General features: G+C 35.3%; 2 protein-coding genes and 1 long non-coding RNA gene across 4 annotated transcripts; 1 reads left to right on the plus strand and 2 right to left on the minus strand.

Moving 5' to 3' along the window:
- Window positions 1–698: 698 nt before the first annotated feature.
- Window positions 699–1,943, plus strand: LOC106409176. The gene is made up of 3 exons (XR_007326602.1): window positions 699–904; window positions 1,143–1,453; window positions 1,543–1,943. It is a non-coding gene; the product is annotated as an uncharacterized LOC106409176 (long non-coding RNA).
- On the minus strand, window positions 1,733–9,280 carry LOC106407514 (phosphate transporter PHO1 homolog 2). Of its 2 annotated transcripts, none has more exons than XM_048763701.1 (15): window positions 9,059–9,280; window positions 8,476–8,546; window positions 6,804–7,754; window positions 6,372–6,708; window positions 4,595–4,921; window positions 4,470–4,518; window positions 4,307–4,378; window positions 4,094–4,223; window positions 3,868–3,988; window positions 3,522–3,780; window positions 3,348–3,452; window positions 3,079–3,273; window positions 2,718–3,008; window positions 2,478–2,614; window positions 1,733–2,384 (listed from the first exon to the last, which is right to left on the minus strand). In XM_048763701.1, exons 3-15 carry the CDS (start codon window positions 7,081–7,083, stop codon window positions 2,285–2,287), a joined length of 2,403 nt encoding a protein of 800 aa, XP_048619658.1. In that variant the 5' UTR covers window positions 7,084–7,754; window positions 8,476–8,546; window positions 9,059–9,280; the 3' UTR covers window positions 1,733–2,284. The 2 variants fall into 2 exon arrangements, with proteins under 2 accessions (XP_048619658.1, XP_022562926.1); XM_022707205.2 differs by having other exon boundaries at window positions 4,595–4,898; window positions 6,367–6,708.
- LOC106409554 (phosphate transporter PHO1 homolog 2-like) lies at window positions 8,423–18,316 on the minus strand. Its single transcript, XM_013850167.3, has 14 exons — window positions 15,325–18,316; window positions 14,899–15,240; window positions 12,723–13,044; window positions 12,591–12,639; window positions 12,434–12,505; window positions 12,217–12,346; window positions 12,001–12,121; window positions 11,660–11,918; window positions 11,466–11,570; window positions 11,193–11,387; window positions 10,814–11,104; window positions 10,569–10,705; window positions 9,059–10,427; window positions 8,423–8,546 (listed from the first exon to the last, which is right to left on the minus strand). The coding sequence occupies exons 1-13, from the start codon at window positions 15,596–15,598 to the stop codon at window positions 10,328–10,330; spliced, it is 2,397 nt and encodes a 798-aa protein (XP_013705621.1). The 5' UTR covers window positions 15,599–18,316; the 3' UTR covers window positions 8,423–8,546; window positions 9,059–10,327.
- Between the last annotated feature and the right edge of the window lie 6,487 nt (window positions 18,317–24,803).

Below are 24,803 nucleotides of genomic sequence, written 5' to 3' on the forward strand. Positions count from 1 at the left end.
TTTTTCTTTAAAAAGTCAAAAAGTTTCCAAAATTTTCATTTTTTTAAAAAAATCCAATTTTTTTAAAAATTATAATAAAATGCAAAAAATTAAAGTTACAATTATCAACTTTTTATGTGTGTATAATTAATTTCAACTTTTAGCAAATGTATTAAAAAAATTGAAAATTTTGGAAGATTTTTTATTTTATGAAAAGAAAAAAGAAAATTTTATTTTCTATTTTAATTTCAAAATTAATTTTATAAAAATATTCTTTATTTTTTCAATATTTTTGGAATTTTAAAGATCTTTTTAAGTTTTTAGAAAATTTTGGAAGAGTTTTTATTTTTTAAAAAGAAAAATAAAATTTTATTTTTTAAATAGAAAAATAATTTTTTTTATAAAAATCTTCTTTATTTTTTATTTTTTTGGAATTTTAAAGATCTTATTAAGTTTTTAGAGAATTTTTTATATTTAATATGTACCAAATAAAAGTAAACATACTAGTAAGTACACTGAAAGTGTGAGTAGCCTAGTGGTAAAATACCTTGCCATTTAACCAACTAACCCGGGTTCGAATCTAGGGTTCTACATATTTTTAATTTCAAATCATATAAAACGACGTCGTTTCATCTCATTTGAAAACGACGTCGTTTCACTTAACGCCAACAATAAACGATATCAAATATTTCTGTTAAATTTGTTGACGGCTCTCTCTCCTTGAAAAAGCGTATCTTAATTAAGCGATAGAAGGTACGTCTCTTGACACACTTGTTACAGTTTTATTGAGCAGAGGAATTTGAGAGATTGTATCTCTCTCCTGACGGCTCTCTCTCGACGGCTCAGCCTAGAATCCTTTCTTCTTCTTCTTCGTTACCGAGCACCACTCAGTTTTCTTCTTCTCTCTATCCGCTCGCTCATCCAGGTACGCCGCTACTGCGATTTTCTTTCTTTTTCAATCTCTGATTCTCTCCCTCTCTTTTGTTTGTTGCTCCTCTTCCTCCTCAATTCTTGATGTGCTTAGTTCTGCGATCTACTTGATTGATTAATAGATAATTGATAAATTATGATAGAATATTTTGTGCTTTTGATGAAGTTCAAAGTTTGGTTATCTAATTCAAAATCAGAATCACAGCATTCTTATAGTTATATAGTTTTTTCAGGTTTTGAAGCAAAACATGAATACAATGTTTGGTTTGAAGGATCCCCTATTTCCAAGCATAAGCCTTCTGCTTCTGCATTCCACCCATCTTCCAAGCCGAATCCTTTTGATTCAGATGATGATTTGGGTGATCATAACAAGCACACCTTAAAGCCATCCAACAAGATTTGTGTTCATCAGGGGATTTGGAAGTTTGTTCAAACCCGGTTCGTGTAATCTGATCGACGACCAGGTTCCTTGTATAACCAACGGAAGACCCGACGTTGAGTTTCAGAAATTGAAGTGGAAGCCAAAGCAATGCACTTTACCAAGGTAAAAGGATAAAACTTTTAATTTTGACTTTAAAGTCTAATACTTTGTCTTATAAGGTTGGTGTTTTTTTTTGTATTTATATATAAAAGGTTGAATGGTGGCAAATTGCTGGAGATGATTAGAGGAAGAAGGCTTGCGTTTGTTGGAGATTCGCTGAACAGGAACATGTGGGAATCTTTGGTTTGTATTCTTAAAGGATCAGTGAAAGTTAAGAGTCAAGTCTTTGAAGCTCATGGACGACATCAGTTCCGTTGGGAGGCTGAGTACTCTTTTGTCTTCAAAGTAAGTTTCTTTCAGCAATCAACAATATGTTTCATTACTTGTTGATAGGATTATAACTGTGTGCAGTTGATAGGATTATAATTGCACTGTGGAGTTCTTTGCATCACCTTTCTTGGTTCAAGTATGGGAACAAATGATCCTAGTTATATTATGACTTTGTTTTATGTTTTTATTTAAAAATCTATGTTTATAATATTATCTTTTAATATGTTTTATTTAATCAAAAAAATTTAAGCTTAATAAAAAAATGTTTAATATTTTTTTCTAAAAACTCTTAATTAAGAGACTTGCATTAGAGCACATAAATGTTCGGATTTCTTAATGTTGTCTCTTAAGTCACTTTTACTATTTAAAAAAAAATAAGAAACCCTAAATTAATGGGTCTTTGGGATAATCATGATGCTAACCATACCACTGCATTGCTATTACAAGTGTTTCGACACTTCTTTCAGATTTGTATAAACATTAATAATTTTTGTTAGAAAAACTTAATTTTGTATGTTCAACATGTATAAAGTAAATGTCAGTTGACGTTTTTCTGCAAACATGTTAGTCGTCCTTGTCATCATCTTCATCGTAGCTGAATGGTAATGGAACTGACTTGAAAGCTCGGTACTTCCCCACATTATTCAAATGCTCATTCTCTAGCCTGTTTAAAACGAACCAAAAAAAAAACAAATTAACTTTTCGAAAAACCAAGGTAGAAAATTGATAAAAGAAGAAGTAAGTGTGAAGTAGTAACCTGAAGAAATTCCATATCCCACGGCGAATAATCTCAAGACAGGCCACAACCACAAGCACCGTTTGAGTGTGAAGAAACTTAATTTCAAAATCCAATACCGTTTGCAACCATGCAAATCTCAACACAACGTTCAAGATCTGCAAATTTTAATTTTCAAGAATCAGTTGTGGAGAATTGAGTTATCACATAATCGAACACACTTTTTTAAAGATGATTAGATGTTTTTAATCGCTCACGTACCATTGCAATGAAATATACTCTCTTGTGTGGGACGAGAAGTTTATCTCTAAGCCATCTGTTTTTGGATGTTCTATTCAGAAGTCCCCAGTCATAGACAAAGTCCCAGTATGTACAGAAAACAGCAGCAAGGACTGAGGCAGAACCAGCTAATACTTTGAGAATAAACTTATGATTCTTGTTCTTGTCAAAACCATAAGCTGTTCTTAAACAAACCGCTAATATTGTTAAAAAGTATTTGACTCCGTTGTATCCTTGCTCTAGACTTCTTTCCTCAAACATTCGGCGTATACACTAAATCAATAAAACTATCAATTCTGGAACAAAGTTGATTATATCTTTGTTTTAATGAAACTTTATGTACCTGAAGGAGGCGCGATAGATACGGTATTACAGCAACAACGTATATGAAAATGTTGTAGACTTCTGAGCGTCCACAAGTGTTTTGTCTTTGTTTGAAGTCTCCCCATCCATAGTGGCATATGTAGAACTGGATGCTTCGAAGAGCTTGTACTTGGCTAGTTAATTGATCTCCTAAGAAGAAATCAGGCAACGTTACCTGTATTTAGAAGGTATTAGTAACGATATGATATTATTATTAACATCAATAAGCAGTTGGAGTTTATGTTTCACCTTGTAAAGAGGAGCAGCAAGGAAGTGAAACAAACACGTGAGGAAGAAGAAGCGACTTGAACGGTAGAGAATGTTGAACGGCAAGACTAAAACTAAAAGCAAAGCCTAAAACAAACACCATATATAGTTAGTACCATCATAAAAAAGCTAAATTTTTCGGGTTTATGGACTTACACCAAGAAGGAAAAGAGGAAGAAGTTCGGTTAGTGCTTGGTAACTTTTGGTTCTAGGGTCTGCTTGCATGTCAAGATTACCAAGAACACAAAGCAACGCGAAAGCTCCAATGCTAAACCCCACAAACAGAACTTGTCTGTAATCAAGTTCAGTTCCTTGCTTGAACCCAAATATGAATGCATAATTTACTCGATAACGCTTCCAATAGTATATATCAATAGCATACATAGTCATGTGAAGCACAATGAACCCAAACAAGCTGCAAGAACAACAGCAACAACCTTGTAGAGAGACAAGTTTCAACTTATAGAACAATTTTGTTGAAGAGACAAAGTAAGTTTTTGACCTATAAAGAGGGAACACACTATTCATGTAATCTTTGTAGCCTTCCTCTTGAAAAATATTCCTGGCGCGTATGATAGCTACAAGAGCCACTATAAGAGAAAACATGCATCCAGCAGAGAAACCTAAAAAAACAAATCTCTCATAAATTGACCATAATTTTTTTTATAAAAATATAGAAGAAGCAGAGGATGGTATTATAATAATACTATTATTGTATATGATTCTACCAGTGAAGAATGTGAGTCGATGTCTCTCTCTTTTCATTAGAGGTCTCAAAAATTTCATTCCTTTTCGTCTGTTACCATTTGCGAAATGCTTTATGAATGTAGCTTCAACACGCTGTATCAGTTTCATTAGCTGCGATATAAGAGAAGCAAGAGAAATCAATACAAGTGTCAAAACAGAACCAAAACTCTAGTTTGGATCGAATCAAAGCGTACGTCATCTGAGCTTCCGAGATACGAATTGTCAACCATTTTCATGTAAGGCTTCGAAGCGTTTCTCGAAGTTATCTGTTACGTCAAACACATTTTAGTCGTAAACATATTCTTAATTTTGTAATAAACCTTAAAATAAAATATCTCTATTATGGCCAGTTTTAACCTTATCATACTTCTTCAAAATCTTGGAGAACGCCAACACATTCAGAAAGCTGCATATATATTTTGATTCCAGTGAATATATAAAAAAATTCAACATATTCATTCATGCACACGTAAAATTCCAACCTGTAGCTCTTGAGGAGACGAAGCTTTTGGTAAAACTGGACGAAAGCGACTTTGAGCTTCTCTTCCACTTCCTTCAGATTACGCCTAGTGAATTTGATCTCCTCATGGTTCGAGGAATGGATAACGCTTTTAATGGTGGACCTAGGCGTTTCCTTAGTGTTGTTGATCTTTATGTGGTCTAGAACCTCGATAGGGGCTGGCCTCCCCGCTGCCACTTTGCTCAAGCTGCTCCTTCTCTCGTCACCGTGATCTTCGGATTGATCAGCTCTGCTGGAGCCTCCTTCATGTATCGGCTCCATGCGAGCTTTAGCTCCAATAACGCGAGAGAGATATAATACATATCGATCGGTTTAAGTTGAGACCAAAATAATAAATCGCTTTACTCATATCAAATTTAAACCAACTTTGTTTTGTGCTTAATAATTTATATGGATTTTTGCGTTAACGCCATTAGATTTAAAGGCTGCAAAAGTTTCAAAATGAGTTTCAAATTTGTGTAATTAAGTACTGATAAAATTTGAAAATTTTGTGTAGTTTCAAATCCGAAAATATATCTTATAATTAGCCGCGTACCCGTGTGAATGTTTATTTTTATTTTTAAAAATATATTTTTATTTTTAAAAATATATTTTTATTTTGTATAAATGGTAATATAATTTTTTAAAATTTATCTGACATTTCTAAACACAATAACTTTTAGTTTATACTGATTAATTTTATTTTCTCTTTGAACCATCAATTATATTATCTACATATGTAAAATATGATCCGTGCATCCGCATGAATCTATTTTTATATTTTACGGATCAAAATGTTAATATATGATAAAATTGTTATATACTGTTTAAAATTTGGTGCTATATATTTATACTCTTCAATATTTATCATACTGAGTTTATATTGGGTTATTATTTATAGAAAAATTTACAGAAAGTAATATATTTACATATAGTAATTTATATTTTATTTATATATAAATGATTCTTTTATGTGGTTTTTACATTTTAATTATTACTAATAAATAATAAAAATATAGTTTAAAAGAATACTGTGTTGTTAATTTAGTAAATGGATACCTGAATCGATTTAGGTAGTTGTCTTTGTCATTTTTATTAATTAGTTATTAATAATATAGTATTAATATATCTAAAACTATTTTTGTCATGATTTTATGGTTGTTTACCTAAATCAATATGGCATTAATTGTCTTTATCATGTTAGTAAATAGTTATTTTAAGTTTATACTTTTACATTAACTGTTTTAAGAATCAATTTAGATATGTTTAATGGCTATTTTAGATGATAAAAGTTAGTTTATAAGTGTACTTCTATTTTAATAAGATAGAAGATATCCTGATTTAGTTGATTAATTCTTTGTTGAACCTGTTTAACTGGAAACTTAATTTATAATTGTATGGTTTTAATTATTGTTTATTTGTCGTTGTCAAAGAAAATTGTATGTTTGCGACCGATTCCTACGTTATAAGCTGTTATTAGAAATAAATCTAAATGTTATATGATTATATAGATTGTTTTTTTTCTGTCTTTAGTTCACACTGATTTTTCCGCGTTCAAAGAAGTATTTATAAAATATAAATCTAAATGTTTTATGATTACTATTTCGTCTTTAGTTCAACACAGACTTTGCCTCGTTCAAAGAAATATTAAGTAATGATTACTATAACATTATAAAACTATTTTCGTTATTTCAAGAATCATACAAAAATTACTCCGTGATGGAATAAAAATTAACTACATTTAAATGATCTTACCGGTTCGAGTTTTAGAGGGTGTAGAAGCAGCAATCGCGGCCGTGGAAGTAGCAACATCGGAGGCCAAGCGAGTCATCTCCACCGTCCGCTCCTCCCATCCCCACCCAACAGGATTCTCAACCTTAATTCGGAATGCAATTAGAGCATCCATTTGCTTATCAAGCATAATCGCATCATTCATTACTTCTTCTACTTTCTCTTTATAGAACTTCTCAACCCTATTAAACTCATCATCGAGTCGCCTGAAAAAGATCAATTCATATTCTCCTCCTTCCTCTGCCGTCATCAAGAACATAGTTTCTAATCCATTACTCGTTTTGTTGACGAGTATCGGTGCATTACCTGTTATGAGTCTCACATTGGAATTTCTTTTAAAACCCTACAATAAATATATAAAAGACATGGGAAATGTAGATTCATCGTCAAACAAACATTACCTTCTTCAATGTCAGTTTCTAGAGAAGGGTTGATTTGCCCGGAACTTTGTCTTTTCCTTCCTTGCGTTTGGACAAGGCCGCTAAAAGCTCGGTATAGAGTCATCTTGCGGCTAAGTCTTTTACCGGATACGGCTTGATGTGGAGGAGGATGGGGAGGAGGGTTGGTTCTGAGTTTCAGTTTGATGATTTCTTTGAGAAGTTTTTTGAGATAATCGTAGCTCATGTAAGCTTGTTGCCACTCCGGTACCATTTGTGACGACAATTCTTTTCCGAACTTCATCTTTCTTGTCTGAAACCTTTCTTTGTTGTGTCTGAAAGCAATTAAAGAGGAAATGAATATGTATATACACCAACAGTTGTTTTAATAAAATACATAATCGACCCTCGAACATGTCTAGATACTGGTCCTGCATTATTTGTCGCTTAATGGAATATCGCTGTCTTACATTTTTAAAAGCAATGTTATGACTTATTTAGTCACCGACACACCGCAAATTTAAAATCAATCAATATCCGTCCCTTCCCATCTTTATAGAAAGTCAAAGATAACCATTGTGGACATGACGTGCGATACAAGGTCATGGTCAAGGAACCGACTTTCTCTAATCATATTCAAATTCCGCAAAAAATACCTAGGGGTTTTCACGTTTTACTCATTTTACCTTTTTTGTAGATATACATACTGATATTTAAACCTGACTTGTGGAAGCCATTGCTGTCCATGGAGCGGTTTCTAGGGCCGTGTACTCAAACGTTTGATCCCTGGCGGTTATCTCTGACTCCTTATCCCTTATCAACCTGTTGAAGAAGGGTGGGAATCAACCTGAACGGTTCGGTATCATCACTTTGTATCTCTTTTCGATGTTATTTCCTTTCACTTTATCTCTCGTAGTTTCAATTCGGAAGCTGACATTGTGGCAAAGTCAGCTCTTTCCATGTCTGTAATGAACTCTGTTTCGGGAGTATAGCTTCCGATTTAGTAATGCAATGCTTGTTTGACCCAAAAAAAAAACCTGACTTGTATTCGTACTTATCAATCAAAACTTGGTATGTACTTACAATATTTTTAAAAATAATTTAAACTTTACAAAGTATTATTAGGTACTTTACACTGCTATTAGGCAGGGTTAGGAACTTTTTAAAAGTGCTTTAGAGCATCTTTAATGCAGGTTCTTAACCAGCATTTTTTATAATAAAAAAAAATTAAAAATAAAGCAAAAATAGGAAAGAAAAAGAAGAACGTTTCTAAAACAACGATCTTAAGAGCACCATTATCCTAGAGACCCTAAATGGGTCTCTAATTTTTTTTTAATACTTTTTAATTGTAAAAGTGAATTAAGAGACTGGATTAAGAGACCCGAAAATTTACGTACTCCATTGCAAGTTTCTTATTTAAGGGTTCTTAAAAAAAAATTAAATGAAACACCAATTTTTTTTTTGATTTTTCTTATTAAACTTAAATTTTTTCTTAAAACATAGTACAGGATAACATTTTAAATATTGATTTTAAAATAAAAACATAAAAAATAAAAATGAAGGAATTTGTTTGATGACTTTGTGAGAAGAATGGAAATTGTTTTGTGATTAAATAGAACTTGTGCGATGATTGTGAGAAGGAGAGAAGAAGGAACTTGTTTGATGAGTGAATGACTTTGTCTATAAAATGACCGACCTGAATAAACACATATATAGAGAATGTAATGGAATGAATGGTTATAGCAGCAGCTCATCTCTTATAAACCTCTGCAAAGAAGAACACGAGAGAAACATTACATCAAGTAGACTCCTATTATAAACACAAAGCTTGCTCTACAACAATGATCCGAGAACAGATCCTAGAGTGTATGTTGTTCTTGCAGCATCCAAAAAATTTCATAAGCAGATTAAACGTGAGTACATAATTCTAGATATATCACCAACCAAACAGAGCAACCAACCATTAAGCTTAGTCTGCAGCAATGGTCCAACAACATATCCTAGAGTGTATGTTCTTGGTAACATCTTTACTAAAGTCTCATTCTTTTTCTCATACCCAAAAACATTTCATTAGCAGATCAACTGTGAGTACATGATTCCAAACATCTCACCAACCAAACAGAGCAACCATTAAACTTACTCTACACCAACGGTCAAAGAACATAACCTAAACTCTACGTTCTTGTTCCATCTTTATTAAAATCTCAACCTTTTTATTCATATCTCACTCACTAAATCAATCAAAGCAGTAACTTTTAAAAGCTATAAACTGCCCATACCTAACTTTCTTGATGAGAACCTTCTTCTCCGAGTTCTTGATGTGATGAGTCTGCTGCGCTTTTATCAGCCTCTCCATCCCGCTCGACTGCATCTAGTTTCTTTCTAATTATCCCAAAAGGAGCTGTTGCACTCCAGCTCCTAGCACCATCATCTCTCCAACGTTATTTTATTCTTCAACGTTAAATCAAAGAAGAAAAGTACAGAGACAGAAAGAACAAAACTTTCTCTTCCATCTTCTTCTTTAGCTCACGATACAAAAAACCCATCTTTCAAAACTCTGTCTCACCACCTCCATTGACAGACCTGAAGCTATGTTTCCTCGTCAAAACCGTTCACCACCATACTTAAAGTCTCTGTCTTTGAGCGTTTCCTTCAAAGGGTGGAGGCTTCCGAACAGAAAGTTCAAGTCTTGGGCTCTCAAAATATCATATCTCCGCAAACCCGCATGGACCCAAGCCGGCGTTTTCGAAGCAATCATCGCATCCACAAAAGGATTCAGCAAAAATACGGATCTTCTCCTGGGCATCGGGGAGGAAGAGATCGAGGGTCTGACAGAGCAGCATAGCGGTGGAGTGCGGTTGTTTGAGAGAAGAGCTGATGAGGAGAAGGTAGAAGAAGCCGCCATGGGAGAGGGAGTGGAGAGAGACAGAGAGGAAGAGAGAGAGAGAAAGGAAGAGAGGAAGGCGAAGAGAGGAAGAGAAGAGACGGCTCTTCATGTACCAAATTAAGAGACGCCTCTACGGTTTATTTCTCTTTTTGATTTTTTTTTAATCAAATTAAACATAAGATACCCTCTAAAGACGGGCGATAATGATGCTCTTAAGATATGACTACTAACACAATTCATATATGTGGCATTCAGTAATTGGTTATCTTTTTTACAGAAAAATGAAAAACAAATAAATTATTATAATATTAATATTTTTTTTCTTTTAGCAACTCTTAACTTTTCTACCGGTTGAACATGCTCTTATAAACTGATGTCGCTGACAAATTATTGTGGACTTCTCTTTACATTTCGTTTTCTATGCTACAAGTACTAATCGTACAATTTTGTACGGAGAGGTTTTCCAGTTGCCACTTGTGTCGGTTCGACAAACAGTAATCAGTAATCACATTAACACGTCCATATACGGGATAAATTACTTCCATCAATTTGTATTAGACAATGAATAATTTTTGTTACAAACACTTCGTTTCATGTATAAGAAAATGTTCACGTTCTTTTTTTTTTTTTGGTCAAATGTTCACGTTCTTCTGTTAACATGTCAATCGTCTTTTTCATCATCTTCGTCGTAGCTGAACGGTAGTGGAACTGACTTGAAAGCTCGGTACTTCCCCACATTATTCAAATGTTCATTCTCTAGCCTTTTTAATAAACAAAAGAAAATAAAACTTATAAAAATCCATGATAGAGAAAATTCAAAAGAAGAAAAAAATGGAATGATTATATCCAAAGTTTCTTGGTAATCCACAAAAAAAACTAATAAGCAAGTGTGAAGTAGTAACCTGAAGAAATTCCATATCCCACGACGAATAATCTCAAGACAAGCCACAACCGCAAGCACCGTCTGAGTATGAAGAAACTTAAACTCAAAATCTAATACTGTTTGCAACCATGCGAACCTCAACACAACGTTCAAAATCTGCAAATTTAATCTCAAGAATCAGCTGTGGGTAATGGAGATTACATAACTGAAACGCATACAATCTTTTTTTTTTAGATAATCAGTCGTTTTTAATAGCTCATGTACCATTGCAATGAAGTATACTCTCTTGTGTGGGACTAGAAGTTTATCTCGAAGCCATCTGTTTTTGGAGGTTCTATTCAGAAGTCCCCAGTCATGGACAAAGTCCCAGTATGTACAGAAAACAGCAGCAAGAACTGAGGCAGATCCAGCTAATACTTTGAGAATAAACTTATGATTCTTGTTGGTTTCAAAACCATAAGCTGTTCTCAAACAAACCGCTATTATTGTCAACAAGTATTTGACTCCGTTGTATCCTTGCTCTAGGCTTTTTTCCTCAAACATTCGTCGCATGCACTGAATAAAGTAGAACAACACATAAAACTATCGAACGCTGGAACAATGTTAGATCATGCTATTTTTTAATTGATTTTTTTTTTTGTACCTGAAGGAGGCGAGATAGATATGGGATTGCAGCAACAATATATAAGAAAATTTTGTATTCTTGCCAGTCTTTGCATGTGTCTTGCCTTTGTTTGAAGTCTCCCCAGCCATAGTAACATATATAAAACTGGATGCTTCGAAGAGCTTGTACTTGACTAGTTAATTGATCTCCTAAGAAGAAATCGGGTAACGTCACCTGCATTGAGTAGTCATTAGTAGCTATTTTATATTATTATCAACAATAATAAGCCGTTGAAGTTTATGTTTCACCTACCTTGTAAAGAGGAGCAGCAAGGCAGTGAAACAGACACGTGAGGAAGAAGAAGCGGCTCGATCGGTAGAGAATGTTTAATGGCAAGATTAAAACTGTAAACATAGCCTGAAACAAACATCATATATATATTTTCCCCCATTCTACAGCTGAGTTGGCATTAAAAACTGATTTTTTTTTCGGATTTGCAGACTTACACCAAGAAGGAAAAGAGGAAGAAGTTCGGTCAGTGCTTGGAAACTTTTGGTTCTAGGGTTTGCTTGCATGTCAATATTACCAAGAACACAAAGCAACGCAAAAGCTCCAATGCTAAATCCCACAAACAGAACTTGTCTGTAACCAAGTTCAGTTCCTTGCTTGAACCCAAATATGAATGCATAGTTTACTCTATAACGCTTCCAATAGTATATATCAATAGCATACATAGTCATGTGAAGCACAATGAACCCAAACAAGCTGCAAGAAGAGCAACAAAAACCTTTTAAAGAAACGAGTTTCACCCTAAAAAAATATTTTGTTGCAGAGGCAAAGTTTTTACCTATAAAGAGGGAACATAGTTTTCATGTAACCTTCGTAGCCGTCCTTTTGAAAAATATTCCGGGCGCGTATGATGGAGACAAGAGCAACTATAAGAGAAAACACACATCCAGCAGAGAAACCTGAAACAAATAAATTCCTCATAAACACAATACACTGACAAAACAATTAAAAACATAAATCAGAACATGTTTATTTTCTTTATCTATGATTCTACCTGTGGAGAATGTAAGTCGATGTCTTTCTCTTTTTATTTGAGGTCTCAAAATGCTCATTCCTTTTCTTCTGTTACCATTTGCGAAATGCTTTATGAACGTAGCCTCAACACGCTGTATCAGTTTCATTAGCTGTGATATAAGATAAGCAAAAGAAGGTCATTACAAGGAACAAAACAGAGAAATCAAACTCTAGTTTGGATCGAACTCAAAGCTTACCTCATCTGAGCTTCCGAGATACGAATTATCAACCATTTTCATGTAAGGCTTGGAAGCTTTTCTTGAAGTTATCTGTGAATGTAATGACGTAAAACACCTTTCAATATTTTTTAACAACCTTAGAATAAAAAAAAAATCTAGTATGACCAATATTAACCTTATCATACTTCTTCAAAATCTTGGAGAACGCCAACACATTCAGAAAGCTGCATATATATTTCGATTCCAATCAAATAATAAGTCAATTTTTTAACAAAATTCAACACATTCATGCACACGTGAAAGCAACCTGTAGCTCTTGAGGAGACGAAGCTTCTGGTAAAACTCCACGAAGGCTACTTTGAGCTTCTCTTCGACTTCCCTAAGATTATGCCTACTGAATATGATCTCTTCATGGCTTGAAGAATGGAGAACGCCTTTAATGGTGGACCTAGGCGTTTCCTTAGTGTTGTTGATCTTTATGTGGTCTAGAACCTCGATCGGGGCTGGCCTTCCAGCTGCCATTTTGCTCAAGCTGCTGCTTCTCACGTCACCGTGATCTTCATCATCGTCACCTCTGCTGGAGCCTCCTTCATGTATTGCCTCCAAGCGAGCTTGAGCTCTAGGCTTCACTGCAACATAAGGCGGGAGAGAAATATAAATATCGATTTCAAAATTAGCGTCCCGGTTAAGTTTGAGACCGAAATAAACCGAATTTTCAAAATTAATTTAAGTAATTTCAACCGACTCTGTTTTCTGGTTAACAACTGTATATGGATTTGCTTTAACGCCGTTTGTTTTTAACGGTGCAAGAGTTTTATCGGTGGAGTTTGACAGAATTCTCCCGAATAGTTTTTTTTTAAGTTCGTCACAAAAATAGTTTTTTTCAAAAAAAAAATAACCAAAGTACTCCACACATGACCGGCATTCACTACACACATGGAGGAGTTTCTGCGATGTAAGGAATTCTTTCTTAACTTTACTATCCAACATATCCCAAGGACGCAAAATACTCTGGCGGACAAGCTGGCACCAGGTGCTAGGACTTCGCCATCTGCTATAGTTTATGTTGACTCAGTTCCCTAATTTTTTTTATTTTAAAAATTTAATTTTTTTTTGTTTTTTAAATTTAAATTTTATCTTCAAAATCTCATCTCTTAATTCAAAATGCTAAGTATAGATTTGTTAACTCTAGATAAAAATATATTTTTACCATTCAATAAAACTTATTTTGATCATTTTCTTACATGAGAACTATTTTTTAATATAAACTAAAAATGCTATCATATGAAATTTTTTATTATTTATATATATATATATATATATATTTTTTTGATTAATCAGGAAGTGATCCGGCGGCCGTGACCAACCGACTAATCCCCCTGAACCCGGAACCAGCCTGTGTCTGTACCCTCCAGGGGGCCTAAGTCATTCCGTGGCCGGGACTCGAACTCGTGATGACGGGCATCTCAGCCGAGGTTCCTTTACCACCAGACCACGAGGCCCGGTTTATATATTTTTTTTTTTTGAGAAACGACTTATATAGATTTGGTTGATTGATTATTTGCTGAACTTATTTAGCTGGAATTGAATAGAATTGGACCGTTTCCTTCGTCATAAGTTGCTAAATATACACCTAATATTATGATTATATACGTTTTTTTTTTCATTTTATATTTAGTTCGTTTCCATTTCCATTTTCGTTGCTCTCTTTCAAAGACAAAGATCTTTCCTCGTTCGAAGAAATATTAGATAATAAATAAAGAGTTATTTTTGGGTGAGATTCACCAACCAATAGAATTTCATTATTTCAAATTTGATATCTTTTTAAAAATATATATATATATATTGTCAAGTTATATTATGTTTTAGAAAAAAGTAAAATAAAAATAGTAGTTACAGAAAAAAAAAATTAAAAAAAATATTTTTAACGTCATCAACAAAACACTAAATCTTAAATCCTAATCCCTAAACCCTAAATCCTAAACCTAAACCCTCGGGTAAACCCTAAACCTTTGGATAAATTTTAAACTCTAAATAAAAAACACTAAACACTAAATCCCTAAATCGTAAACTCTTGAGTGTTTTAGTGTTTAGTGATTTTGATTTAGAGTTTAAGATTTATCCAAGAGTTTAGGGTTACCCAAGGGTTTAGGGTTAAGGATTTAGGGTTTAAGGATTAGGATTTACGGTTTAGTGTTTTGCTGACGATGTTAAATTTTTTTTTTTTGTAGTTACTAATATTTTTTTTTTTTTTTTACCTTTTAATTTTAAAAACATAATTTAATTTGATAATATTTTATTTATTTTTTTAAAAGATATCGAATATGAAATAAGACAATCCTATTAGTTGGTGAACCCAGAGTTTCACCCAAAAGGTTAACCCAAGAATAAGTCATGAATATATAACATAATAACAGATTGAATCATTAATTTAGTGCGTGATGTAACCTATAAATAAATAAAATGCATTTTAAAGATCTTACTGGTTCCAGTTCTAGCGGGGGTAGACGCAGAGAGGGCAGCGGTGGAAGTGGCAACGTCGGAGGCCAAGCGAGTCATTTCCACAGTCCGCTCCTCCCATCCCCACCCAACAGGATTCTCAACCTTAACTCGGAATGCAATTAGAGCATCCATTTGCTTGTTAAGCATAATCGCATCATTCACTACTTCTTCCACTTTCTCTTTATAGAATTTCTCAACTCTATTAAACTCATCGTCGAGTCGCCGGAAAAACACCAATTCATATTCTCCTCCTTCCTCTGCCGTCATCAAGAAAGTAGTTTCTAAGCCATGACCTCCTTTGTTGACTAGTATTGGAGCATAACCTGTTAAGAATCTCACAACGATAATATATTTAAAAACTACAATTCGACCATTGTCAGATTTTTTTGTACGTGATTTAACATTACCTTCTTCAATGTCAGTTTTTTGAGAAGGGCTGATTTGCCCCGACCTTTGTCTTTTCTTTCCTGGCGTTTGGACAAGACCACTAAAAGCTCGGTATAGAGTCATTTTGCGGCTAAGTCCTTCGCCGGAGACGGCATTATGTGGTGGTGGAGGAGGGTTAGTTCTGTGTTTGAGTTTGGTGATTTCTTTGAGAAGGTTTTTGAGATAGTCGTAGCTCATGTAAGCTTGTTGCCACTCCGGTACCATTTGTGACGACAGTTCTTTTCCGAACTTCATCTTCACTTTTCTAAACTCCTTCTCTGAAACCTTTCTTTGTTATGTGTCTGAAGGCAGTAATACAGGAAATGAATATATATACACCAACAGTCGTTTCCATAATTACTTAACCACATAATTGAGTAATTTACATATGTATTTTATACGTAGATGGTTACAAAGTCATCGGCTAGTGGAATATCGTTGTCTTACAGTATGTTTTTATAAAATCATTGTTATAAGTCACTGCAGAATTGCAGATGTATATTTAAACATTCAGTATTTAAAGCTACCAATATCCGTCGTTTCCTATTGTTACAAAGTCAATATATTCAGTACAATTAAAAATTCAAGAATAACCATTGTGGGCAGGACGATACAAGGTCAAAGGTCAATGAGACGACTTGCATATATTGTTTTAAGTACTTAAGAGAAGTGCACTTTCCATTTAAATCTTCTCGTATCATATTCCGTCAAAAAACAAAATAAAATTCTTAAATAAGTGGAAGTAAAAAATTTCAAGTGTTCGCTCATTCTACATATTTTAAAAACAAAATCTTAAACAGATCTACAAAGTCGTATTTAAAGCTTAATAACATGTTTTGATCTATCAAAACTTGTCCATTAAAACATTATACCTAGAAACCTGTTCACCATAGGTTTGGTTTGTGTATGAACCATATATACAAAATGTAATAGTATAGTGGTGCGTGTAGTAGGCTAAAATAACGTTTTTAGTAAATTAGACTAAAGTACTTAATGACTGAATGTATTAAATATTGTGGAATAAGTTTTAATAGAACCGTTGAGAAAAAATAAGTTTTGATAGAAGCAACCATTTGAAGGACGAGTTTTAATAAATAAATACCAAATGGAAATATTTAAGGTATAGAATGAACCTTCTAATCTTTGATAATCTAATAGATAAAAATACAAACACAATTTATTAAAAAATTGGGTGAAACCATTTCAAAATCTTGCGATGCTTAAAAACCTATGTATGGTATCTTTGATATTAATCTAGTAGACATAAAAATGCAAACACAATTTTTTAAAAAAATTGGGTGGAACCATTTCAAAATCTTGAGATGCATAAAACAACCTTTGATAATCTAATAGACATAGAAATACAAACGCAATTTATTAAAAAAATTGGGTGAAACCATTTCAAAATCTTGCGATGCATAAAAGAAAATGATGCGTCTTAACCAAGCGCTCGTGGCTTGGTGGTTAAGGAGGTACAGCTGTACTGTCCGCCACCCGGGTTCGAGCTTTGGCCACAACGAATTTAACATCCCTTCCGTTGGGGCGCTGGACCCCCTACGGAGGGATAGTTGGGAATGTGGATGCCCAGATACCAGAGTTATCAAAAAAAAAAAAATGATGCGTCTTCGTATAAGAAAGTGTGTATGATAGACTTACCGTTTCTATGTTTCATATACAGTGGATGTGTCTTCATATAAGAAAATGATGAAAGCACGTTCCTTTCTACTTATACTTAATGACCCTATTTGTTTAGCTGTCGCAATAACTTGTGATTGCAATTGCGATTTGCAACTATTATTAAATGTCACAAGTTGTTTGTTTTGTTGCGGCTTATTAGTCATAATCTAAATCGCTTGATCACTGAAATTTTCGGCGAACTTTTTTATTTTATTTTGCAACTTGCAATTGATGATGCTACTGATCGGAAGATGCTACAACACATAAAAGAACCGTTGCAGTCGAAAGTTGTCGGTTTCAAGGGAAAGTTTAAACGGACAAGGGCTAGGCCTAGTATTTATTTATTATATCTAATCTATTAATTTAGCGTCATATTTTTTATCTACCGTTAAAAGTTGTTATTAGGTTTTGGACACATTCAAAACTTTTCTTCTATATTATTAAAATAACAAAATTTAGGTTCACGATTGATGTAGTACACATCCTATGTTACATGGGCTTTGGTTTTCTTTTAATTATTATCTTAAGTTTAGATAAGTGTTAAGGTTTTATTTCCTTTCAGTGTTTAGCTTTGCTATATATACGTCGATACCTTGGCTTTGTAAGGTACGACTTTTACATTGAATTAATTTAAAGAGCTTTTATAAACTCTGACCTTGTTCTCGGATAGAGCTTCGACTCTCAACGATCTCAAGTAGGCACGAATCCTAGGCATTTTCAGAATCAATTGGTTTCTTGCATTATCCGTAGCTTGTGCTACATTAGTTGGTATCAGAGACTTTCGGTTTTGATTTCTTAATCAGAATCTATGATCTTTGCTACTTCCGCACCAACTCCATCACACGACATTATCTCACAATGCCTCCGCGAAAACAAACTCCTGAAGAACAGCAAGAAGAGCTCCGCAATACATTGGAGACCTTTACTGCTGGCCTTCATGATACCCTTACTCACGCCGTCGAAACAGCTCTGGCAACAGTCCTGCAACGACAGCAAATCGCTCCAGTTCAAGCCGCTCATCGTCGACAAGGTAACATGGGTCAACAGCCCCGCGAAGAAGACACCTCTGATGATGAATTGGCCGAGAACTTATTCGCTAATCCTCAGAACCTCCGTAACCAAGATCATGTCGCAGCTCCAGCTGATCATTAACTCAATAGACGAGAAATTCAGGCTGAAGATAGACGATGGGATTCAGGTTTTAAAGTCGAGATTCCTGAGTTTTCGGGAAATCTTAGCACTGAGGAATTTCTGGATTGGTTAAGCTCCATTGAAGAAATATTGGAATTTAAACGCATTCCCGTCAATCAATGTGTTCCGTTAATCGCTTCACGCTTCAAAAATAGAGCTAGGCATGGTGGCAACAGATAAAAGAATCCCGTCGCCGAGCTGGGAAATCTCGGATTGATACATGGGAACGTCTTAAGAAACATATGAGAAGAGCCTTCTTACCATACAATTACGAATGCACTCTTTACAACAAATTGCAATCGTTGCGACAAGGTTCACGGACAGTGGATGAATACGCAACAGACTTCTTCCACATGGTTGCACGAACAACACTCGTCAAAACAGAGGAACAACTTGTTTCCCGTTTCATCGGGGGTCTTCGATACCAAATTCAAATCGTGTTACAACAGTTCAACCCTATCATCGTCTCTGAAGCACACCAGCGTGCTTTAAGCATGGAAATACAGTTTCGTTCATCTTGGAACACGGGAAACAACAGAGGAAACTCGACTTCTCTTGGCGTCAACAATAGCACAACGTCAACTTCTGAAGCTTCTCAGCAGCGCCCAACGGCAACACGAACATATGCAAATACAACGACAGATACAACTTCACAATCTCGTCCGGCACGAACAAGTGCTCTCCGTTGTTTCACCTGTGGTGAAAACGGACATCGACAGACTGCTTGTCCTAATCAAAATCTTTGCGGCCTCCTTAATCAAGATGTTACTTTTGACGAGGACCCAATATACGATACTTATGACCCCGATTCTCCTCAAGATGGCGAACCAGAGCTTATTGCAGGAGATACAGGAGCTCACGCTCTCGTTCTTCGCCGTAATTGTCTGCTCACAAGTTCATAACAGGAATCTTGGCTATGCACTACATTGTTTCGCTCTACCTGCACCATTAATGGGAAGATATGTAAGCTTATCATTGATTCGGGTAGTTGCACTAATGAAATATCAGCGTTGGCCGTCAAGAGACTGGATCTCAAAAAGATCGCTCACCCGACGCCTTACAAGCTAGCGTGGCTCAATAAGGGAGTAGAAATCACCGTGGCACGACAGGTTTCGGTCGCCTTTTCTATCGGATCTTATCTCGATACGGTCTGCTGTGACGTATTTCCCATGGACGCATGCCATCTCCTTCTCGGACGGCCATGGCAATTCGACAAAGACGCCACCCATCGCGGCAAACATAATACATACAGCTTTGCGTTTAAAGGACGTACAATTACTCTTCTACCATCTCCAGAGCAAACAAACTCAGAAGAGTCTTCCGCAACAACAACAACAAATACTACTACGCCGACCAAAACAACGGGTTCAACTCTTCTTACACTACCAAAAGCAGCCTTCGAAGCGCAACTACGTGATACTGAATTCGTTTGGGCACTGATCTCAACCCCAGTCACAAATACACCTCCGGAGCCCGTCCCACATGAGTTTACTAACTTATTGGACGAGTTCGCAGATGTGTTTCCTTCGGATCTGCCAACCGAACTGCCTCCTTTACGTGACATCCAGCATCACATTGACCTCCTCCCTAACGCGTCTCTTCCCAACAGACCGCACTATAGGATGAGCCAGAAAGAACATGATGAGCTTCGTCGACAAGTCGAAGATCTTTTGACAAAAGGTCATATTAGAGAAAGTCTTAGCCCAACAGCAGTTCCTGCATTATTGATTCCAAAAAGGACGGATCGTGGCGTATGTGCGTGGACAGCAGAACGATGAATAAAATTACGGTTCGTTATCGCTTTCCGATTCCTCGCCTCGATGACCTTCTTGATCAGATCGGCAAAGCATCCATATTCTTGAAATTAGATCTTAAAAGTGGATATCATCAAATTCGTATCAGACTAGGAGATGAGTGGAAAACGGCTTTCAAGACCCGCGAAGGATTATTCGAGTGGTTGGTTATGCCATTCGGCCTCTCTAATGCTCCGAGTACGTTTATGCGGGTAATGAATCAAGCTCTCCGTCCATTCATTGGAAAGTGTGTCATCGTTTACTTTGATGATATTCTCATCTTTAGTAACGATATAAAATCCCATCTCAATCACCTTCGCGACGTGCATGAATTTCTACGACAACAGAAATTGTTTCCAGCACGAAAGAAGTGTGTGTTTGGTACCTCGAAAGTCTTGTTCTTGGGTTATATTGTTTCTTCGCATGGACTAGAGGTCGACCCGAGCAAGATCGAGGCCATTAAGTCCTGGCCTATACCACGCACAATCACGGAGATCAGAAGCTTCCACGGGTTGGCTTCTTTTTACCGGCATTTCATTCGAAACTTTAGCGCTCTATCCGCGCCTCTTACAGATTGTATGAGAGGATCGACCTTTTCTTGGACAGAGGCAGCAGCAATGGCCTTTCAGACAATCAAAGATCATCTCATCTCAGCACCTATCTTAGCTCTTCCTGAATTCTCAACAGTCTTTGAGCTTCATTGCGATGCCTGCAAGACAGGTATTGGAGCAGTCCTTAGCCAACAAGGAAGACCAGTCGCGTTCTACAGTGAAAAAATTGCTGGTTCTCGCGCTCGTTACTCTACTTACGACGTGGAGTTTTATGCGATTGTTCAAGCAATTCGTCATTGGCGCCACTATATTTTTCACCAGGAGTTTATTCTTTTCACCGACCATGACACGTTGAAACACTTGGACAGCCAGTCCAAAATTTCTTCTCGCCATGCATCATGGATTGCTTATCTTCAACAATTCACTTTTATGATCCGTCATCAATCCGGAAAAACCAATAAGGTGGCTGACGCATTAAGCAGAAGACATACTCTACTAGCAACCTTTCACGCCTCAGTTCCTGGAGTCGCTACGTTCGCTGATGCTTATGAGTCTGACCCTTTCTTTGGTAGAATTTGGTCAGATGTGGCCTCTCGTGTTCAAACAGACTTTGTTCTTCATGATGGCTTCTTGTTTCGCGATAACAAGCTTTACGTGCCAGAGGGAAGCTGGCGTTTGCGTATTATACAGGAGTTACACAATGAGGGTCATATTGGCCGGGACCGAACGCTTAAACTCGTATTGGAATCGTATTTTTGGCCGTCCTTAAGACGTGATGTGGCTCGTTTTGTTGAACGTTGCGTGGTTTGTCAATCTTCAAAAGGACATGCAACGAATGGAGGATTGTATATGCCTTTACCAATTCCTACTCAAACGTGGACTGATATAAGCATGGATTTTGTGTTGGGTCTTCCTCGTACGCAAAGTGGTCATGATTCAATCTTTGTGGCGGTGGACCGATTTTCTAAGATGGCTCACTTTATCCCTTGTAAGAAGACTATGGATGCAGTCAAAGTGGCTCAGCTTTTCTTCAGGGAAATTTATCGTCTGCATGGTTTGCCTTTATCAATTGTCTCCGATCGCGATTCTCGTATCTTGAGTCACTTTTGGAGATCCCTTTGGAAACTGCTTTGTACTAGTCTCGATATGAGTTCAGCGTATCATCCTCAATCGGATGGACAGACCGAAGTGACGAATAGATCTTTGGGTGATATGTTACGGTGTCTTGTGGGTGATCACATTCGTTCGTGGGATAGTGTTTTGTGCCAGGCTGAGTTCGCCCACAACCATGCCGTCAACCGCAGTACGTCGTTTAGCCCTTTCCGCGTTGTGTATGGGATTGTCCCTCGTGGCCCAGTCGACTTTGGGGTTCTACCAGACGCGACTCGTGATCATGGCGAGGCTATGGACTTCGTGGCAGATGTATCTCATATACATCAGCAGGTTCATGACAACTTACAGGTTTCTTCGGCTAAATACAAAGAGGCTGCAGATCGCCATCATAGGGACGTCCAGTTCAGCGTGGGTGACAAGGTGTGGGCTGTCTTGACGAAGGAACGTTTTCCACCTCGTGAGTACAACAAGCGTAAGGCACGCAAGATTGGACCATTGGAGATTGTAGAGAAGATCAATTCAAATGCTTATTGGGTCTCTTTACCAGCGAATGTTCGTTGCTCGGACGCTTTTAAGGTCAAGCATTTAATTGGTGCAGTTCGTTCCTCAGGATGATCCTGAAGATTCGGAGACGAATCTTTTCTTACTCCGGGGGACCTGATGTAGTACACATCCTATGTTACGTGGGCTTTGGTTTTCTTTTAATTATTATCTTAAGTTTAGATATCGGTTAAGGTTTTATTTCCTTTTATTATGTCGATAAGGATATGTGATATTCCTTTACTGACATTGCTTTAGTGTTTAGCTTTGCTATATATACGTTGATACCTTGGCTTTGTAAGGTACGACTTTTACATTGAATTAATTTAAAGAGCTTTTATAAACTCTGACCTTGTTCTCGGATAGAGCTTCGACTCTCAACGATCTCAAGTAGGCACGAATCCTAGGCATTCTCAGAATAATTTGGTTTCTTGCATTATCCGTAGCTTGTGCATTAACCGTCTAGGGTGAACCTTTAAATTCATCTCTCCTTCCAGGACCAATCAAAGTGTCACGTAGATAATTAATTACAAAATATTACATTTATTTAAAAAGAACTAAAAAAAAGAATAACGCCAATTTTAACGACGATGACGCCGCTAGCTAAAACGTAAATCTTAAATCTTAAATTCTAAATTCTAAACCCTAAACTTTATATCCTAAACCCAAAACCCTATACCCTAAACCCAAATCCTAGACCCTAAACCCAAATTGTATACCCTAAAACCCAAACTGTATACCTTAAACCCAAACCATAAACCCTAAACCCAAACCATATACCCTAAACTCAAATCCTAGACCCTAAACCCAAACCTTATAGCGTCTAGGTTTAGGGTTTGGGTTTACGGGTTACAGTTTGGGTTTTAAGTCTAAGATTTGGGTTTAGGGCATACGGTTTGGGTTTAGGGTATATGATTTGGTTTAGGGTATAGGGTTTGAATTTAAGGTTTACGGTTTGGATTTAGGGTATAGGATTTGGGTTTAGAGAATACGGTTGGGGTTTAGGGTCTAGGAATTGGGTTTAGGGTATAGGGTTTGAGTTTCATATTTACGGTTTAGGGTTGAGAATTTAAGATTTTGGGTTTACGATTTAGCTGGTGGCGTGAACGTTGTTAAGATTAGCATTATTCTTTTTTTTTAGTTATTTTAAAATAAATTTAATATTTTTTAATTAATTATTTGCGTGACACTTTGATTGGTCATAGAAGGAGAAGTGAATTTAAAGGTTCACTCCTATTAAAACTGAAGTATTTTTTGGTACTGTTTGGAAATATGGATAATAATATAAATGAGAATTGTTTGGAAACATGTATAACAATATTTTTAGTAATTTTTTTATTTATACTATTAGCTATTGAATTTACAATAAATTAAATACTTTCTTTTTGTATTTGTTTTTATTTACAGATTCTATCACTGCATTTAAAATTATTAATTACAATTCCAAAACTTATCTAACCAAAATCGATAATCATATATTGACCATTATTAATATTGTATGAATATTAACTAAATCAATTGTATTAAAGGGAGAAAACCTTTTTAGTATGGTCAATTTAGTTAACATTCGTACAATATTAATTTTGGGCAATGCAAAAAAAATAAAAAATTTAGTATGTTGTTTCATTTTAAAATAAATTAACAAAAAAAACAACATGTTAATATATGAATAGTATATTTACATCAAATTCCATCAAGTTATAAAAATTTTAATATAATATTATGTACATATAAAAATTATTATTATCAAACATCTATGTTATAAAATAATATATTCTACTCTATATGTAAATCACAAAATATAAAAAAAATACATGAAATTTCTATTATAAAACCAATGATTTATGAGTTCACGTTAAATACAAGTTAAATCAAACTAAGTTCTAGTTAATATTATAACTACTTATATAACATATAACCGAATTACTTAATTTAAACCAACATCACATTAAACCATCATTCGGTAGTCTACAGACAAAAGAATTATACAAAATTCAAATTCTTCGGTATAGCTTCATTTCCATAAGTTGGTTTACTTTAGTCTATCTTCTATTACAATAAATGATACTTACCTCTCTCCACAGCCGCCACGTCATCAAGAAGAAGATGGAGTTTTGGACACCTGGCACAGAACCAAACGAGCCCTCATCCGAATCGATTCTGTGTAATCCGGTTTATCTCATGCCTCTATCTTTGTATATATATATATTTAGATTTTAAATGAAAAGATATCAAAAAATATTAAGATTAAAGTAGTTCAAAGATTCCATATATTATTAGTCTTATTAAAATACATTTAATAAAAAAATTAAGGTTGGCTATATTTGAATGTAATTTGTATGTATTATATAACTCTATAATGCCTATATTTAAGTGGCTTATATTTTTATTACTATAAATTTTTGTAACAAAATATATTTTGTGAAAATTATTATGTAAAAATATTATTTTACATAATTTTATTTCTAAGTTTAAAATGTATATGGAAGTCAAATTAAATTGGACCTACATAATAGAGAAGAAATATTTTGAGATATTGTTTAAAACATCAAAACAAATATTAAAAAAAACTATAATATATTATACATGCAAAAT

Source organism: Brassica napus, chromosome C7 (assembly GCF_020379485.1).
Source record: "Brassica napus cultivar Da-Ae chromosome C7, Da-Ae, whole genome shotgun sequence".
In the NCBI taxonomy this organism is placed as follows: domain Eukaryota; kingdom Viridiplantae; phylum Streptophyta; class Magnoliopsida; order Brassicales; family Brassicaceae; genus Brassica; species Brassica napus.

Bases quoted from the DNA above. Each gene is read 5' to 3' on its own strand.
- LOC106407514 (XM_048763701.1), bottom strand. From the start codon at position 7,083: ATGAAGTTCGGAAAAGAATTGTCGTCACAAATGGTACCGGAGTGGCAA. The intron at 4,922-6,371 runs AACCGGTAAGAT...TGTATTATATCT, and splicing joins TCTACACCCTCTAAAACTCG to CTCTCGCGTTATTGGAGCTA. The intron at 3,989-4,093 runs GTAGAATCATAT...TTGTTTTTTTAG, and splicing joins TCGACTCACATTCTTCACTG to GTTTCTCTGCTGGATGCATG.
- LOC106409554 (XM_013850167.3), bottom strand. From the start codon at position 15,598: ATGAAGTTCGGAAAAGAACTGTCGTCACAAATGGTACCGGAGTGGCAA. The intron at 13,045-14,898 runs GTAAGATCTTTA...CTTATGTTGCAG, and splicing joins CCCCGCTAGAACTGGAACCA to TGAAGCCTAGAGCTCAAGCT. The intron at 12,640-12,722 runs GTTGCTTTCACG...ATATATATGCAG, and splicing joins CGTCTCCTCAAGAGCTACAG to CTTTCTGAATGTGTTGGCGT.